This window comes from Mytilus trossulus, chromosome 1, assembly GCF_036588685.1.
Source record: "Mytilus trossulus isolate FHL-02 chromosome 1, PNRI_Mtr1.1.1.hap1, whole genome shotgun sequence".
NCBI classification, from domain to species: domain Eukaryota; kingdom Metazoa; phylum Mollusca; class Bivalvia; order Mytilida; family Mytilidae; genus Mytilus; species Mytilus trossulus.
The window spans coordinates 93,909,507-93,930,096 of NC_086373.1; the positions used below are offsets into that span (position 1 = coordinate 93,909,507).

The following is a 20,590-nucleotide window of genomic DNA, read 5'->3' on the forward strand; positions in this document are numbered from 1 at the left end:
ATGGGCGTCTGGCATACTAAATTATGATCCTGGTACCTTTGATAACTATTAACTTTGATAAGTTCCATAACAAGCCCTGTCAGTGATATTATTATGCTAAGTTCTTGATAACAAGTATACCAGTGATATCACTTTGCTTAATGCTTGATAACAGTATTATTGTCCTTCACCTATATCACACTGCTCAGTTGCTCAGCTTTGAGAATTAGGCAGACATCAATTACCGAGGAGCAGTTATCATCAAATTCATACTAAGTGGGGAAACATTATCAAGCTATAGTAAAGCTTAAAATTCCCTCAGGGAGAGGGAAAAGACCAGTATAAACTAGAACAATAAACAGATTATTGGGTTTTCAGTATTTAGACAATGTAAAATATCAGCAGCTCAACACAATTTGAAGCTTGTTCCCTTGTCAAACAGTTTAACATCGTGGCTTGCATCTGATATGTACCAATTATCAGGTTGTCTGCATATTGATATTGTAAAATATTACTGTAGCTGCAAGTCACAATGAGAGTCCAAGGAGAGAACTACCAATATTCAGTAGGGAAATTTCCAATCCTATTCAATTAAGATTGAAGTCAATTGCACTGGTCACATGCTGGAACTCACAACCTCAGTGTTGACAGACTAGTAAAACAGTAGTTCCGATAGTTACATCATGTGGCCACTGAGGCATCCTCCCTGTGTGATATATACCTTTTTGAAACCAGTGTCTGTTGGGAAATAAGTGTTATTTCAAAAGTATCACCATGTAGATTTTTTATTATTTTATTAGAAGCTATGAATCACCATCTTCGCTAGCCAAGGGTTACGATCCACTCCCGCTCTCTTCAAGAAGAGAGCGGGAGTGGATCGTAACCCTTGGCTAGCGAAGATGTGAATCACAAAAAAATAAATTAACAACTATCATTTAAAATACCAGTACCTGAGTACAAAAATATTCTCATCTGACTATATTTTTGAATACATTTTTGTACACAAATTATCAGTAGGATTGGCACATATAAACACAAAGCAGTACTCTAGTCCTTAGGACATAATTCCAGAAATTGGATAAAATATGTATCAGTCACTTATTAAAAGTCATATGAAACAAGTGACCGGTGAAAAATAATGTTATTCCAATTCTTGTACCAATGCATACAAACATCATAAAGTTAGTCTTCTGTACACGATTTTATCATTTTTTTTGCATAAATTTCGTAAAATAATCATTTTATTTTTTCAATCAGTCAGTGTTGTTGTGAAAATATGGCAGGTTATTAAAGTTCGTGTTTTGAAGCTGAATTTTAACGATTATCACATGTTGTCAACAATCAACAAAAAAGCATGGATATTGAACATGTGTTTGACAGTACAATCAGATAATTATAGTTTATTATAAGGACGTCCATGCATATTGAAAATGTATTGCAATCACCGGAGTTTTACAAGATAGGTCACACTGAGGTCACTTTGCATACAGAAAATATGTCGGGAATTTACTTCCTGGAAGGAAGCAATCAACATAAAGTAAACTTCTTCTAAATATGAACAAATTAAAGAATTTTCTTCAGAAAAGTATATGTACATAAGTTTTATAATGAAATCTATCCATTGAGTTATAAAAAAACTTATGCATTATTTTTTTTTAAATTGAGGTTTCTTTGGACTTAAACAACAAATAATCTAGTAAAAATATAACAATTTTATGTATATAATATGAGGTGATGATGATAAGGCAAGAACTACAAAGGAAGACTAGAAACATTACGTTGATATATTTTAGTAAAACAGTTATGGCAGTATTGGAAGCCATGGGTCTAGGTTGATATTGCATAAGACACCTTTTTTTTTTTTTTAAATATTTCAAGTGATAGATTTTTCAGATCAACATATTGTAAAGATTTATATCATGTTTATTTTGGCTGTTGAGTGTGTTATATGCTTTGTGATTTTAAAATTTTATATCTTTATAAGGTTTTAAGATAAATGTCGCACACAAGCAATAGCTCACACTGGTTCTTTTACATAAAGAAATCCCATAGTATTTTTCAATGGTTTTTCTTGATAACATAACTGTTAATTTTCTTGGTTAAATTAACATGATAGTCTGATTATCATTCGAACTTTGTCATTCTATTTTCCCTGCAAATTAGCAAGTGCAGGAATTATTTCACAAAATATGTCAATGCCTTTGAGGAATACATTTTCATTGAGGAATTCATTGTGATCGTGGAGTAAGATTGGTGTATTATTCATTGGTGAGAATCCAAAGGCTGGGATCCCAAGCTGAAAAATGTAAAAAAAAATATATTATTGTACAATTTAGATATCAAAGACAATGAATCTTTGACAATCAATAATGATGAACTAATAGGATGCTAGTACATGTACATGTGTTTGATTTATTACCTATACAAATTTAATGTGATTTGGTTTCCTTTCAATGACTTATGACTTCCTTAACCAATCATATGAACAATTGACTTATGTTAGGAAAACAAAATGTAAAAATAATAAGATGTGATATGATTGCCTACTCTCAATCAGAAACCAAAGAAAATTGCAATTATGGGTCACCTTCAACAATATGCAAAAGACATATGCATAGCAAGCTATAAAAGACTTCAAAATGACAAATGTAAAACAATTCTGCGAGAAGTTTGAATTTAACATCTTTCAAATTTGTAATTCCTAATGGTCCCGGTAGTAATACTATATGTGACCTCAGCACAAATATGGAATAACAAATGTACTAATCTTCAAGGTTTATAGCCAAAATCAATCTCCAATATATTATGATAAAATTGAGAATGGAAATTGAAATGGGGATTGTGTCAAAGAAACAACATCCTGACGAAAAAGCAGGAAACAGCCAGAGTTCATTTTTCCTAGTGATGAACGAGTTGAAAGTGGTTTTTAATCCTTGCCTTTTTGGGTAGGTACTTGTCTTTCATATAAGCACCACTTAAAGCCTATATTTAGTAATTTTGCTGTTATGCTGCATCTCCTGACCTATATCATATTTTTTTTGGTCATATTTTCTGTTGTGGAACATCCATATCTGTGATTTTCTAATATAGTTTTTGTATCTGACAAAACAAAGCACATTTAAGTGTGTTTTTACCTCTCTGAAGAATCTACTGTCAGTAGCTGCTGGAAAGATTTCTGCTTCTAATGTCATCCCTCTACAAGTAAAACAAAATTCAGCTAATCAATGAACTTTTCTAAACAGCAACACAAAGGGGGTCCCATTGGGAGGTTCTGATCCCGGATCCAGCTTACTGTTTTGTAAGATTCCTGTATCCTCCTTACACTATGTACATAGGCAATTCTCATTTTTTTGTAATTTCTGGTGTCCCACTAGACTTCATTTCTGTTTTCACGGCACAATATTTTGACTTTCACGTGTCACGCTTAAAAAAAATCTGCAATCCCGCGTCATGCTTAGACCCTAATGAGACCCACCACAAAGCCTGTTTTATTCAAACAAAATAAGAATCAAGAATGAAATAAATGTATTTAACATGTACAACTACAGGTATTGGTTGTTTTCACTGAGTGTTTTATTTTACATTTTAAAATGTATGTACCCTATTGGCAATGGCTATCATAAATGTATGCTAAAACGCCTCTTTTCCATCTAAACAAGGGTATTACAATGTGAATTCATGGAATATATAGAATAAATACATCCAGAGGTTTGAACAAAGATGTAATTTGGTGTTTTAAAAGGTGTTTCCCTTGTGTTGCTTTAAGTACTTTATTTTGATGAATGAATTGGTCCTATTCAGTGTACTTTGCAACTAACATTTTAAAAGGTGTTCCTTTTGTGTTGCAGATTTTTTTTACTTTTCTGTATTCAAAAGACACATTTATAAAGGACAATGTCTGAAAGAGTTGTTTAAAACAATTTCTTAATCTTACATAACGAAACTTACTCTTCATCCCATGATCTCTTGACATATTAAAACAAATTGTGTACATGTACTAACAAAAATCAGAAATTCATATTTTACTGTACTTTTAATTTTTGCCAAGTCATAAATATTTATTTTCTTTGATCTAGCTGATATTTACATTTGCATAAATCAACATGTGCATGATATATTTGTCGCTGAACATTAAAAGAATCAAACCAAAAAATTGACTATATTAATTTTGTTGTTAATATGGAAAAAAATAACATCAGTATTCTGTCAATATATATATATTTGTGATAAAGATATTCAATTTTTAATACCAGTTAGGAAAACATTGTGAAATTATGCATTTAGATAAAGAATTTTACTCACAATTGTTTACAAGCTGTTTCAAAACAATTCCACCATGGATCCGAGGAGTCAGTGGATGTTAATGACTGAATTTCACATTTCTGTAGAAAAAAATATAACTCATATGACAAGCTATAGTCTAAATAAAAAAAAGTTCTAAATTAGGTATGAAGAATACAATTTAAAATTTTTCCAAATATTTCAAATCATCAAATAAAGTTTGTTGGTTGAGCAAGGAAACAGTAGGGAATGGAAATGACTATTTAAATCACATTTCATAGAATTGACTCATGTAATACTATCTCCAGGTGTGATTTACTGAACTTTATAACTACCAAATATACCAGGTGGGTCTCATTTGGGTCTAAGCATGACACGGGATTGCCTATTTTTTGTAAGCGTGACACATGAAAGTCAAATAATTGTGTCGTGAAAACAGGAAATGAGGTCTTGCAGGACCTGGGAAATGACAAAAAAATGAGAATTGCTTACATACATAGTTTAAGCGGGATACAGGATTCTGACAAAACAGTAAGCGGGATCCGGGATCGGAACCCCCCAATGAGACCCCCCAACAGGTTGTTATTCTTTTCAATTTAAAAACCAAAATTTTACTCATTTCAACTACAATGTAGTAAAACCAGCCATTATTCACTGTAAAAGCCAATAACAACTGCCATACATTCAATATCATCAGGCATTCTGCATCTGTCCTAGTACACATACATTCAAAATCATCAGGAATTCTGCATCTGTCCTAGTACACAGACAGTTGTAGATTTTATTCAATTTTAGACATATCCTACTTATGTAATTTATCTCCTATCAATGCTTATTCTCCTCACATCACAAATTCAGTAACTTAAAGGGAAAATTCACGATTTTTTACTTATGGTTTAAATATGTTCATTATGACATAATATATATATTCACAAAGTTTTATCGCTATATGTGCAGTAATAAAGGAGAAATTCAATATTTAATGAAAAAATATTAACTACTTCCTGTAGGTCGTGACATTTTCTCCTGGTTTTTGCATGCCGGGATTTAAAATACAATCATTAAAAGTCTTGGTTTTTAATCATATTTTAACGTAATCGTAAGCGCGCCGATGACTTATGCTTTATCTAAATAACCATCCAATAATAAGAAGATAAAACGCACAGGCGTTCAATTGTACATATTCATGAGATAAATTTTCTATGTTAAACGTATATATTCGAATTATTTTTGTAGACAACACAAAAAGTTATAAATTTATTTTTAATTAATATATTTTCGGACTGATAAGGTGAACAAAGTAAAGTACAATCATCTGTAAAGACAATATGTTGGTGTACTCTTATTGACCTTTTACTATCTCTGCTATGACTTGGTTGATACGATGTGTGTATTCACGGTTCTGTGGCAATACTCGTAGATGGCTTGTTGAAAGGTAAATTGTTATTTGCACTTCGGTATTTAAACACGCCTCTCGGGCACACCTTGCCAGGTGTGACTGTCTATTCGGATCAGTGAATTATAAGACAAGGGAGCATTCAATACACATATTTAAAATATATATTCAAGTTGGTGACAAATAAAAATTGATCGCCGTGGAATTATTTAATTATGTTTGGTGCTATTATTTATTTGAATTCAAATAAGTTAATTTACTAAGAAATACACAATTTTCGGTTAAAGACAGGAAACTTAAATCATATGTCCGATTGAAATGATTTACACCTTTTGTCCTTGATTGATGTCTAATAAAAAGGAGAACTTAGAAATTATAAATAGCTTTACCAAAGTATTTTTAATTGTCTTTATTAGGCAAATAAATGAATGAGAACACTTAGATTTAGACTTTTTAAAAGCCACGTATAAATTAATAACTGGAACTCACTGAAGATAACTCTACCGAAGCGGAATATAATATGAACGAATAAAGAAAAAAAAAATTTCTACCTGAGAAGTTTTAAAAAATTGACAGCAAATTTAAGTCTTCTTGGAATGGAATCGAAAAATTACGAATAGATATTCTTTATCAATTGTGAAAAACGTCAACCAAATTTAATCATAATCGGGGACGTCCTTATTAAAATAGTCTTCGTCTCACAACGTATAATACTTAATAACTATTTGACCAAAGATGTTTAAAAACAAAAGACAACGAATTTAATGTCATCTTTCCCTATTTTTTGAATGTAATTATAAGTCTGTTCAACTGGCAAGAATACCCCTAAAGCGGACAAATATCTGACAAGCAGTTTATTCTTTAAATTTGCTGTTGAATATCAAGAAAGAAAATAAATCCCGAAAATGATTTGAAACTTTAATACTCAATAGCTTTCCTAGAAAATATTCACATCCCTCAGGGATTATTAGTGTACGTCCAGTTGCATATGTCGGAACAATTGTGGTGATGACGAATTTCTTTCTTTATTCGAGAACAATCTAATTGATATATAAATCTGTGATTTTACTATGTTCATAACTTCGATGAACCAAAGCAAGTTATAGATCGACCTGTATTTAAATCAAATTGGTCCTCTTCTTCTTCTTCTTTTGGTATACAATAGTCTATCGAATTGGATGATTACATACTGTTGGTATACATGGACTAGTCTATTTACAAAACTTTTTTTTTTTATAAATAATATTCTTCGCACCAGAAATTTTATTTATAAACAAGCGTATGAGTTAAGTAATGACTAGTATATTATATCACTTTCGGACACGCAAGACAGAGATGTATATTATACATGCACCTGATAGTTCAAAATGGAAAGTTATAAGTTATCGGCCGTGTACACTGATCAATACCTACAGAAGTGAAACGATGCATGAACTTGCAAGCCCGACAGGAAATCGCTTGAATACCTGGACGTGTCACCTTACACCCCTCACAATACCTTTGGGTGATCAGTGGAGCGAAGATCCTAATTTATTTGAATAAAGTATATTACTTTAAAGAATTATGAACGAATTAGATTTTCGAAAACAATTTTCACGGAACACTTATTTATGATTTGAACTTTGACTTTTTAACTAATTCCAATATTATCAGTTTAAAAATTACAGACTATATGGTTATTAAAAAAAAATAGAAAATTTTCCGTATCAAGTTAGTTAGTCAGATAAAACAACCGTACGATTGACAAGATATCGACACGTAATTAAGACTACATCGGTTACTGTAGTTTTGTTTCTTTGTGGTTTATAGACACATCGTGATTTTTATTTCAACAAGATAACAAAATGGCGGAAGGCAGAGAACTGATACTCAAAATTTAAAATCGCTGGTGATCTCTTATCTAGCGGAATAAAACTTTAATAATTATAAATTTGAGCATTTTTATACAGAATGGACATAATATCAATTTTTGATTTTTTTGCGAAGTTTCCCTTTAAACTGTGACTAAAACAGGTTCTTAAAAAAGTAAATGTAAAAAAAAATGAATTTGAACAATGAAAATGACTTTGTACACATTGACCCCTAAAACGTAAGCAAAATGAATTCCACAACCACATTAAAAATATAATCCTTAAGCACCTTCATCAAAATGTTTTTCTTTCAAATCTTTACCTTTCAAATTAAATGTAGAGAAAAGAAATTAAACCGACCTGCTTAAACTCATATTTCACATCATCCCCAGCCTCAGCACACCACTTCTTAATCTTCTCTTCAAATTCTTTGAAGTCAACAGTTGGAGTGATTCTTATGTCAAAACCTGGAGATATCATTTTTTTTAAATATTAAAGACAATTCCTAGTACCAATTGTGACATATCTGTGATTAACCTCATCCCTTTTCCTTTTATTTCAGTGACATTTGTCCTACTGGATCCTACAACAATCTTTGCATAATGGTGTAAGCTGTTTTTCTTGTGACTTTAAATTCTATAATGTCCAGTAATGGCATACAAATAATGATAATGTGTATAGATGAATATGATAATATGCTGTATATACTTTTACATGGCTTTTTGGTAAAACCTTGGTCCTCCTTTTTTCACTGCTCATCAGAGATAATTGATATTTCTACCAGATCATTTACCTATAGTTGCCAAAGTATTCAAGACTTTTTACCCCTTAGAGTTGTTATTAAATATTTAATACAAACTGTAATGTGCAACATCTGCAATTAATTCAATTATCCATCATATCTAAATAAATACTATAAAGGTAATAAGGCATGCCAAAATTAACCTACCTGCACAAAATTCTGTTGGTACCAAGTTAAACTGGGTTAATGATCCTCCCTACATAAAAGTAAACATATGTCTTGTTTCAATTCTATATAAGAAAGTAAATAGTACAATTCATAAAAAGATGACAAGTGTCATGAAAAAAAGGAAAATGTAATGAAATGATGACAAATGTCATAAAAAGATGACAACTATCATAAATAAATTACTATATCATGAAAAGATGAAAATTGTCAAGAAAAGATGACAAATGTTATGAAAAGATAACATTGCTCACAAAGAGGTGTATTCCGTTTTAGTGCACCTATGACTTTTGTCACAGAAAGCTTGACATAGGGATAGTGATCCGGTGGTGGCAGGTGGTGGCAGGCGGCGTCTACAGAGGCAGCAGCATTTGCTAACTTCTTAAAAAGCTTTATGTTTTAGCAGGTGGAAGACCTGGGTGCTTCATACTTTGTATATAGATGCCTCATGTTATGAAGTTTTCACCAGTCAAATGTCCAATGTAAATGACCTCATTTTCAAATGAAGTCCATGTCTCAGATACTATAAGCAATAGGTATAGTATATTCGGTGTATGGAAGGACTGTAAGGTGTACATGCCCAACTGCCAGGTGTCATCTGACCTTGACCTCATTCTCATGGATCAGTGGTCAAAGTTAAGTTTTTGAGTTTTGGTCTTTTTTTTTTATACTATATGCAATAGGTCAACTATATTTGGTGTATGGAAATATTTTATGTCAGTTGCACAGGTTTTATTTTATCTTGATCTCATTTCCATGGCTCATTGCTCAGTGTTTAATTTTTGTGTTTAGGTCTTTTTTTCTTAAACTATAGACAATAGGTCAACTTTATTTGTTGTATGGAAGAATTGTTAGCTGTACATGTCTGCCTAGTATAGTTCATCTGACCTTGACCTCAATTTCATGGTTCATTGGTCAATGTTTAGTTTTCTTGGTTAATGTTGAGTTTATGTTACAGTTGTAATAAAACTTTATATTTAGGACTATCAACATAATATCAATGATAAGAAAAGAAGGCGAGACATTTCAACGTGTGCACTCTTGTTAATTATCTTGCTAGCTTGAACTTTTGTTCTGTGATTAGGTTATTAACTGGAAATAATAGTTTACTTGACAAAATATGCAAAAGTTACTATACATTTAAGATATATACATATACAGTAAAGGAAAGGTGTGTAGATTTTAGTACCTACCTGTACATTTGTCAAGTTCACAGTTGTCACTTCACCTAGCTTTATACATGCATTTCCTTTTAACCTAAAATAAAGTTCTAATTTATTAATGCTTATTGTTTTTTTGGAGGATTGGGTAAAATGACAGATTTTTTTTTTTATTGTTTCTAATAAATTTATTCACAACTTTTATAGACTCAGGACAATTTAAAGCTGTCCATATTGTATTAACTGGTTTTAGTTGATGACTGTATGTTGTCCTCTTGATGTATTTTGGTTATTTTTTTAATGAGTTGCAATCTCATTAATGTATACCCCTCATTATCCTAAATTCATAAAAAGAAACATTGTTAAGGTGGTATGGGAGTCTAAAATAAAAATGATAGAATATGTTCATACTTTGCCAGAATGTAGTATCTATTGATATATGTTAAAAAATATTATAAAAATGATAGGTCACCGTGCATTTTTTCAAGCTACGGGTCGTGACAAAATGACACATTTTGTATGGATTATACAGGAAAAAACACCATTTTGTGAATAGAAACTAAACGAAATGATAGAATTGTAAAATAAATTAGGAAAATATAGCTTTCAACCAATGCTTTGATAATATCAAAAGAAAAGATAGGGTCACCGTACGTTTTCTCCGGCTAAAATACAAAGTAGGAAAATTCCATGAACAATCCAACAGAAAATGCACTGTTTAAGAGTTATCTCCCCTTAAAATGACAATTTCAAAATATTTAAAAACAACCAAAAATAATCTACACTTGTACATATATTTATATTTATAAGTTATATTCTTATAAATTGGATCTTTTAAATGTAAAAACACATGAAATATCTGCATTCTCGCATCAAGTTTTGCTAATTTGATAGAAAATATGGACCTTAGATTCTCTGTTTTTTACAATCCAAGATGGCGAAAGACACCCATACCACCTTAAATGATCAAAATGAAAAGTTATTACAGGCCATTCCTACTTTTATTAAAAGTTCAGTCTTGAAGACTGAGAAACATTGGAATATTAATAGCAAATAGGAATGAAACCATAACTGTACATGTACTATGAAACAAGTACTTTGATCTCATCAAATAAGTCAGACTTACTTTTTCTCCTCCTGTGCTCTAAATTCCAGGAAACTATTGATTACTTTTCTCTGAAAATAAAGTATATTTTAAATACATGTAATTCATTTTTTTTTTTATCTTCTTTCAAACTAGAGACTAGCAGCCTTTTGAACATTGAAATTAATAAATGTGATACAAAATAATGAGGAAATGAAGACCACTAACTATGACCTAGTTTTAACACATGAACTGTTCTGGTTAAGTTTATTGTTGATGTAGAATAGAATAAAATTATACATATGACACCAGACAGTACAGTTGTATTGGGTAATCCTTGCTAAAGTTTTGTAAATTTAACCACCATGTTTTATAACTTATAACTTTCTTGTTCAATTTTAAAAGTAAAAATCTAGTCATAAAAGAAGATCTTTTGTCAATAATCCATTATTAACACTACTGAAAAGCAGGGCAAAACTAATCAGCTTAACCTAAATTTCAAACATAAGTTCTACTCAACTTTTGTCAAATCAACAAAAAGTGTTTAAAAAATTTCATAAATTTAGTTTGTCTGTAATGCTTTTCTATAAGTCAAAGATTTCTTACAAATTTTTCTGCAGCATTGTCTTCAATAAATCTTGATCCATGACCTGGCTTTCCTGGACAATGGACACGAACCCCTGTTATGAAATGTTACAGAATTATGTGACTTTGATTTTCGCAAAAAATAAAAGGAATAAGCACTAAAAAAAAAAAAATTAATTCAAGTGACATGACCTGGTTTTCCAGCACATAAACCCCCTGGTTTTTGACAATCTAGAACTGTAATTTTGGCATCATGATTAATAATGCTGAAAAAAGTACAGTTTAAATGATGGAGGAAAGTTATCATAAACTAGATGTGCCAAAGCGACACGAATGGCCCCGTCCCAAAAAAGTTGAAAATCTGCAAACACGATGGTATGTTCATAATTATAAATTAACTGTTAACAAAATTCAGCTCAAAATGTGGAGGCCTATAGAAAGAAAGTCTGTATAACTGTGATTTTCAACAATTTTCAAAGTTGTAAATCCTTAATTTTGGCAAAAATTAATGGAGAGGAACAAAACCTAAACTTGATCTGTAACTCATCATGAGTAACTCGCAAACCAAAAATCAGCCCAATATCTGTAAGTTTTTTGAAAATGAGTCTGTATAACTGATATTTTCATTAATTTATCAAAGTCCAAAGCCCGTAATTTCAGCAAAAATTAGCGGAGTGGAACAAAACTCAAACTTCATCTGTAACTCATCATGGTGAACTCACTAACCAAAAATAAGCCCAATATCTGAAGGCGTTTAGAAAAAAACTCGGTATGATGGTTTGTTGCAGAACAACAGAATGAAGGAATTTCCCAAGACGGAATTTCAAAATTTTGGAATTTAGGAATTTAGGACAAGGGTAAAACTATATGGCACCGACAACTTGGTTTCATGGCCCTAAAAACTTGTTTGAATTATTTTGTGACTTTTGTAGGGTTATTTTTCCCAAACATATATGAATGAACTAAATGAAGTGTAAGTAATGTTATAACCTTCAGTTTGAAATTCTTCTTTAATTTGATATTTAGCCATTACTTTTATGCCCCAAAATCCTTGTAGACTTTTTATTTTATTTCAGATTTGTACATTTTTTTTTAAAGCTTTTATATATTCTTTCATTTTGCAATGCATTATAATCTGATAGCAGCTCTGTAGTTGAAGAGAACTGCTGTCAATAAGATTTGATAGTCACAAGTACTTGTTATTAATGAAATCAATAACTTAATTTACTTACACCAAGGTGCCCTTTCCCCATAGAAAACAGTAAAAGCATTTGTTGGATTTGCCAGACCTAAAATGTAGAATAGTTGTACATGTTAAGGTAATTACAAATTAACGAGTTATAAAATCTTTAATTATCTTCTATAAGGTGCTTAAAAAAACAGTGCCTTTTGAAATTATAAATGTATATATTTATCTACACCTTTGATTTGCTAATGGTACATGGAATTAATATTTTCCATTAAAATTTGTTTGTTCTCTAATAATTTAATTATTATCAATGTTCCACTAAAAAGGAATCAAACCTAGCACAGTCTGTGAACCTAGAGACCACCTGTTCATAATAATAACCCTTTAGTTGTTCATAACTAATAGTTATAAGTCCTGATAATAGAAGTACAATCTATTATCATTGTCATCTTTTTAAATACCTTTTTCATAGCTATTTGGATTTTTAAATCTATAAAAAAAACACAGTTTATCGAAAGAAATTAAAATGTAATACCTTCATCAATAGCACAAGCTACGTTCATTTTCTTAAACTCCTCTGTTTTTACAAATTTCATCATTCCAAGAGTACCACCAATTTCTTCATCTAAAAAGAATCATAGGTAAAGGAATAACATTCAATAGTTGTAAGGTATAAATAGATTTCTTAACAAAGATTTTCATATCTGTAGTTCATTTATATATTTTAATTTTAATGTTAGTTCACATTAATGGTTAAATCAAAGTACCAAAGTACTGAACATCAGATGACTGAAAGTTCTGGTTGATAGTCACAAGCACTTGTCTCAAAAAAAATTAATGGGGAACATTGACGAACAATTGTAAGAAACAAATGGATTAAACGACTACGTCCCTAATCATTGTCATTGTTTAAATTAGAAAAAAATGGGCTCAATTTCAAACATTTTTATTGTCTTGTATGGAACTTTTGCAGTTCTGAATTACATTTTAGTATATTTTAAACCAAATTAAGTTTGAATAAATTCGACAGGCATAAGTTTGACAGCAAACCTTATATTATTTTTAAAAAATTATATGAAATTAAAGGAACAACAGTACTAGAGTTGAAAAGTTTCAGTCGTACTTTGGGGCTTTGACAGTATCAAATGCTAAGGGCATGAAGTGGAGTCAATAAAACTGATATTTGGAACCATCATATCCTGTTTGACAGAAATTTGATTTTAAAATGCTTTTGAGGATGTTGTGATTTGTATAAAATAAGAGGAGGTATGGAATAAAAAAGGAACAACTTTTTTCCATATGCATTGTACTATGTTTTGTTACTAACCTGGTACAAATGTTAAATAGATTGTTCTCAATGGTTGTATTCCTTTAGCCTTCATTCTCCTTACCGCCTCCATATATCTTTAAGAATAAATGTTTACTACAAAAATGTATACTGTTAAAATAATCGAAGTTGCAACAAGTTCACTGTCCATGACCACTAAAATCATTTATCAATATACTAGTTTATGAGACACTCCTTGTAAAACATATTCAGATCTGTCTCCTAAGAAACATTCCTGTCCTTGCCATATGTGGAGCAGGATCTGCTTAACATTCTATAGCACTTGAGATTACCCTGGTTTTCTGTGGGGTTCCTTTTGCTCAGCCATCAGTTTTCTATATTGTGTTTTGTGTACTGTTGTTATGTTTTTATCTTTTTCTTTTTTTGCCAAGTCAGTTTATTTTCTACTTTGAGTTTAAATGTTTTGTTTTTCCTCTCTTTCATAACAAATGCATTGGGTGTTAAATGGTCTTATTTAAATTGTTGGCTTCTCAAGGTTAAGGTTACAAAAAACGTATTTAGGGTAATCTTAAATATATTAATATTTAGAATTATGACAAAAATGCAATTGCCATCAACATGTTAACTTGAGGACAGATACTTATGTGAGGGATCTAAAACATAATGTTTGTTCAGAGTTACTTGCTTAAATAAAGAGATCTTTAAGAAGTTTATTTGGGTTCATTTTTCTTAACAGGGACTGCTTAAGAAAATATATTTTAGAATTTTTAAGGTAGTCTGTTTTAAAAAACAGGAAGTATTTAAGAAGTGTGATATGGAAAGCTGCTAAAAAGGTTTGGTCTCTCAAACTAGGGATAACTTAGCTGCGAAAAACATAGCTCTTAAGGTCCTTTTAATGATTTTTTATCTTTGCAGACCTATGGCAAAAAAATATTCAAAGGACAATAGAGCTTCGTTTTCGCAGCTAGGGATTACTCAGGTCCATTTTGCTGAGGTTGTACTTACAGGCATCCATTTGATTTCATGTCCTACAAAGTTTGTAAAAACAACCAATTAAAATAATAATACAGAGTAATTTGAACACAAGTTGGTTTTAAAAATAATTAATAAGCAAAAAAAACTATCATATATCTCCTCTGATCCTTCTAATGCTATGCATTATAAAAAGTTGATATCTAAAAGTATTCTAATACATATGTACAACATACAAATAAATATGGTCATTGAATAGACATTTTTCCTTTATAATTTTGTTGTGAAATAATTGTTTTATTAATAAGAAAAACAGTTTTTAATTCAAATTTGGAATTTGATATTGAACTCAAATAGAACATGAATAATACAATTCATTAATTAATGTAAGGTTTTTTTTCTGTTTGAATAAACAATTGGACATCTTTGAAACACCCATCTGATACAAATAAAGCAGAAGTTATCTCCCATGACAAGAATGATTTGTTTAAAAATCAGAAATTAATTGTCAATGTATGTTCTAGGGGGTCTCATTGGGGGGGGTTCTAATCCTGGATCCCGCTTACTGTTTTGTCAGATTCCTGTATCCCGCTTCCACTATGTACATAAGCAATTCTCATTTTTTTTTTGTAAATTCATGTGTTCCGCTAGACTTCATTTCCCGTTTGCACAGCACAATAATTTGACTTTCACGCTTTCAATCCCGTGTCACGCTTAGACCCCAATGAGACCCACTTTTAGGCTTAAACCACTGACCAAAATTAACATGCATCAGGCCATTCCACTATCAGGTAAATTTTGCAAATCCTTCATTTTTTTTCATATTTGTACCCAAAGGTGGATTTAGGAAGGGACCCAGCCTCCCAACCCCTTTAGTGAAAAAAAAATGGTTGATTATATAGAGAATCACTGAAGCATGACTGGAGTGGGCCCCCTCTTAGGCAGTTAATGTGCCCCTACTTGTGAAAATATTTGGATCTGCCACTGGTACTAGACAAAGTCTGAACTCCTATGAGCAGTGATCTGTTAATGTTGAAGCTGAAAAACAACCTAATGCATGATTTGGGTAGTAAACATAGCAACAACAAAAATAAGAACACAAATAGCACAACAGAAACTTTACTGAGGTAAAAAAATACCACATAGTTCATGCATTTTCCTGACACATCACCTGTCGATAGACTCCTTACCTGGGTTCCCCTTCCATAGATATCTCCATTTTCCATCTTTACTCCATCCCATGGATCACATTTCCAATGTTCCTACATAAATAACTATTTTTCAAAACAATTTTTCGTAAATAATATGTTTTGTATTTTTGTATAGCACATAATATTGAATGGAACCAATAATTAAATTAACACTTTCTCAAGTATTGCATTCTTTTCTGAATTAGAAGTTGACAGTCGGAAACCCGGTTGAAATAGAACAAAAGAATAGAAGCTCTTTGTTAGAGAAGGCGATAAATGTGTACTGTAATGTTTACTATAGTGACAAAATTTTTAAAAGTTAATAGAAACAAACAAAATTACAATTTTCTTCTCAATTACGAAGTGTTTTATTTTAAAAACACCATTTGCATAAGTTTTCAATTTATCTAGTACATAGTTAAGCAGAACAATTAGATATCAAGTCGACGACATGGGTATCTTTCAAGTTGGATGAAAAAAATGCATAACCTCCGATTTAAAAAAAAATACCACTGACGGAAAACATATCAATCTATAAGTTCAGTAATTTTCGTGTTTGCCCTCCCATTATGTGACTCAAGAAAAAATTCCCAAAAATTAGTAACAACAGTATCGAAAGGTTGTAAATCTAATGCACCTTTTTATGTTAGGGCGTTTTTGAGTTAAATATTTTGTCTTGATACAAATCAAGAATATTTCATACATCGTCTTGCTTCAGATTCTATTATTTTTATATATAAAGCCTTTAGGTTGACTTTATAACATGAAAAAATCACAGTACTAAAAGATGCAATATATGGTCAAGTGAAATAACTATCTAATGAATCACAAAAACAGAGTAAGTGGGTTCTAATAGCTATTTTTTTACTGAAAGTACTTGATGACAGTCTTTCAAGTTGGATGATGAAAATGCATATCTTCGAAAAATTATAATTTTTTTGTGTGTGATTACTAGGGTTTATAGTCTTCAACCACTAAAAAAATCTAGTCTGCCCTTCCACGAAATATTTAATTAGATTTTTTTTAAATGTTTATGAGTTTTTGAAAATTCCACCTGACAACCGATAGGACAATAGTTTTAATTTGAATCAATGCAGACAAGATCATTAACTGATGCTCATTAGCTAGTTGATACATTTGTCTTTTTTATAAAAATACAACTGACATATAAGGATCGTAATGATGCAATGTGGATAAATTTATCAGTTTCAAAGAGCTTCATCCCTACAATGGCTTCCATTTCTACGATTGTGAAAATGAACTGGTGTATTGGGGAGATAATTTTGAAGAAGTAGAATCCTGACAGTTGAGATTTAAGAAAATAAGGCACTTCAATCAGTTTTGACAAAGAATTCAAGCATTTTTGCAACAAATCTTTTTAATTAAACATTCATTACTTAAATAATGACATATATTATTGAAGTTTCTGACTAGTATCTTTTATCTTTATGAACTAGTCTATGATTTTTAAGTCTGTAGCCTTCTAGATAGAAATTAGCTGTTTTTCACTTAAAAAGATAATATTGTTTATCAGTAATTCGTATATTTTCCCTTTCTTCTTACTGGCTGTATCACTGAAAAAATAAGCCAATACATTGTGTGACGTCATAATTACTGATAAACAGAATAATAGGTAGTTTCGTTTTTGATACTGACTATATCACGTGGAATATCTTAACTCGCACTAACAGGCTCATCAAGATATTCCACATGATATAGTCAGTATCAAAAAACGAAACTACCTATTATTCTATATGTATTAAAAATAAAGAATGGGCATAGCAATAAACATATAGGCAATATTGTTTGTTCTATTCTCTAACTTGTTTAGAGGGTGATGAAAACTACAAATAAAAATAAAAATAAAAATATAGTTCATTCTACTGTTATTCAAATTTGAAAGATCGATAAAAAAATATTTGATCTTTTTACCTCAAATACAGGAACAACATCAGTGTGTGAATTCAGTACAACTGATGGCAGTGAGGGGTCACTTCCTTCCCATGTCATTATACCTACAATTCTATCAGGGTGCACCTGTAAAGGAGTAAAAACAAACAAAAATAATTAAGTTTCTGTTGATTTCACTTACACATTTCGAACTACAGTGAATTTAAAATCTGGGTCAAAACTCTAATTTGTCATATTAATAAATTTGTTTTCAAACTATATAAAAATAATTAATATGTAGCAAAATATATTGTGACTCCCAATTTTTGCTTTTTGGAAAACTGATAATTTCTAAAATCTTATGGGGGAAAAAATCACTGTAGGAGATGCGCTGAAAGCGCTAACAGAAGCAATGTTCTATTCATAATGTGATTTTTTGGTGTTTTTCATAATTAAAATATAATATAGATACCTTCCCAAAATTGATATCTTTGAATTAGATGAGTTGGTATTTAGTTTTACAGTCAGCATTAATTTATGAAAAGGTGAGTTTATTTGTGTTTCATGTTAAACTTTGTGTCCATGTTTTAGTTAGATTGTGTCAAAACTAGGCCTTAGAAGTTACATTGTGTTTGCCTTACACTGTAATGAAAAGTACTGGTTTAACAACTTTATACATACCAATTTCAGATAATGTCAACATTTACATTGTGTATGACCATGAATATACTTAGATGAAAGGTGTAACTATAGTCTCTTTACTATATTACACTAGTGGCATGACTCTGAATTAATTACAAGTGCATGGAATAATTTATCTTTCCAACTTCAGTTATACAAGCATTTGCCCTGTTATCTATCCCGTTTATTCTTATCAGGAATGTGTGATAACTTGTATATTTCAAAATAAATATTATGTTCTTACAATGTATGGTTCAGAAAGTTTTTTGTCCATTTGTTTAAATTGCAATAAAAATAAACTTAGCAAAATTCACAATTTTCACTGGCAATTTTAATTGTCCATTTTAAAACATCAATAACCACACAAAAACTCTCCTCAAATGTATTTTTACATGTTATAATAAAGTAATGTTATCATTATGTTACCATTTTAAGTGCCATTATGACATAAGTATCTATGATATCTAAGAAATTTGACATCATAGGGTAGGCATAAATGATATAAAAACATAAAAAGTAATACATTTGTACCTCAACTGTTTTAAATGGCAGACCAATGTCTTTTGCTTGATCTTTAAGAAAATTGATAGCTCCATCTAAATAAAACAAATTACAAATAAATCTAATTATTAAAGGTGATGTGTATAAAATTCTTTCAAAAACATGTTTAAAAGGTAAGAATCACTTGTTATTACAAAGATGTATCAACATTTGATTAAATTAAATTAAATTAGATGCATTTTGTATTTCATAAAAATCATAACTTGCATGGATTTTTCTTAAGACTAATGTTGATCTACACAGCTTCTTTCAATTATTCAAAACTTTGGTCGATGAGGGGAATTTCCAAAACATCTTCACTAAGTTTATTATTTACAACTTCTTTAGAAATGAGAAATGATATGCCAGTTCAGTGATACAGCAGTGAATTATATGAGATTGTGTGAGATTTTGTACAGCATAGTTACTCGATTGATGTTTCTGCAAGTTTCAAGTGACTTCCATTGAAGATGGTCAATCATGGAAGTGACACTACTTGTGTTGTTGTACCTGTTGGTGATATAGCGTGCTGCCCTTCTTTGTACTTTTTAAATGTAGGTTTTTTGTTTTTGGGTGTGAGGTGACCAAATAGAGCAGTATTCTAAATTTGAATGTACCATGGATTAGTATGCCAAATTTTTTGTTTCTCAATGGTTTATTTTTAAGTTTCTTTTAAGAAAGCCTAAGATCTTTTTTGCTTTGCAGTAATGTTGTTGATATGTGTATCCCAAGACATGTTGACAGTTGTGAGAAAGGGTGTTACCGAGATATTTTGCAGTGCTGACAGATTCTAAATTGTGGCCCTGAAATAGACAAAGTGACTGACTGTGATCTTGTTACAGTGAGAGAGTTGTATCATCTGGATGGAATTGCATACCCATTTGGCTAGGCAGTTTAGGTCATTTTGAAGTATGGTACAATCTTGGTGATTTGTTATGTTTCTGTATAAGATACAGTCATCTGCAAACAAGTATGTTTTTGATGTTACTGTTGCAGGTAGGTCATAATGAAGATGAGAAATGACAAATAACAGTAAAAGTTCTTGCCAAATGACGTTAACAGTAATTTTTTGTTTGTAAACTTCTTTTAGACGATGAAAAAATTTACTAATTTTGACAAATCACTTTAACAAATTTCCCAATAATGGTTACAATTTGAGACATCTGACAAATCATGATGATGATATGGAAATTTTAACAAATCAGTGAAATTTTAACCAATATGAAATCAACCGTAGCCGAAAATGACCAGTAAATGATTGATGTTACAGTGCATTCCTACACTCTGAATATTGAACTTATATGCAAAAGCAATATAAATATGATAAACATACCATAATCTGGAGTTGGGTGGACCGATTTAATTCGCAAATACTGTCTAAATCTTGTGACAGCTGGCTCTTCTTGTTTGTTGCTTTCTGTCATTTTTCTTATCTATAGAGTTTTCTTGCAGCGATGTTACTGTGATTCTTAACGTTCTTTCAAACCTGGGAAAAAACGATATGAAAACCCAATGAAAACACCTGTGTGGGTCAAGAT

General features: G+C 30.8%; 1 protein-coding gene across 1 annotated transcript; it reads right to left on the minus strand.

Moving 5' to 3' along the window:
* Positions 1-1,893: 1,893 nt before the first annotated feature.
* Positions 1,894-20,589, minus strand: LOC134691271 (aminoacylase-1-like). Its single transcript, XM_063551696.1, has 16 exons — positions 20,386-20,589; positions 19,044-19,108; positions 17,874-17,978; positions 15,942-16,013; positions 14,785-14,807; positions 13,819-13,895; positions 13,027-13,116; positions 12,535-12,591; positions 11,324-11,397; positions 10,760-10,809; positions 9,667-9,730; positions 8,456-8,504; positions 7,867-7,973; positions 4,282-4,361; positions 3,114-3,174; positions 1,894-2,275 (listed from the first exon to the last, which is right to left on the minus strand). Exons 1-16 carry the CDS (start codon positions 20,474-20,476, stop codon positions 2,123-2,125), a joined length of 1,218 nt encoding a protein of 405 aa, XP_063407766.1. The 5' UTR covers positions 20,477-20,589; the 3' UTR covers positions 1,894-2,122.
* Between the last annotated feature and the right edge of the window lies 1 nt (position 20,590).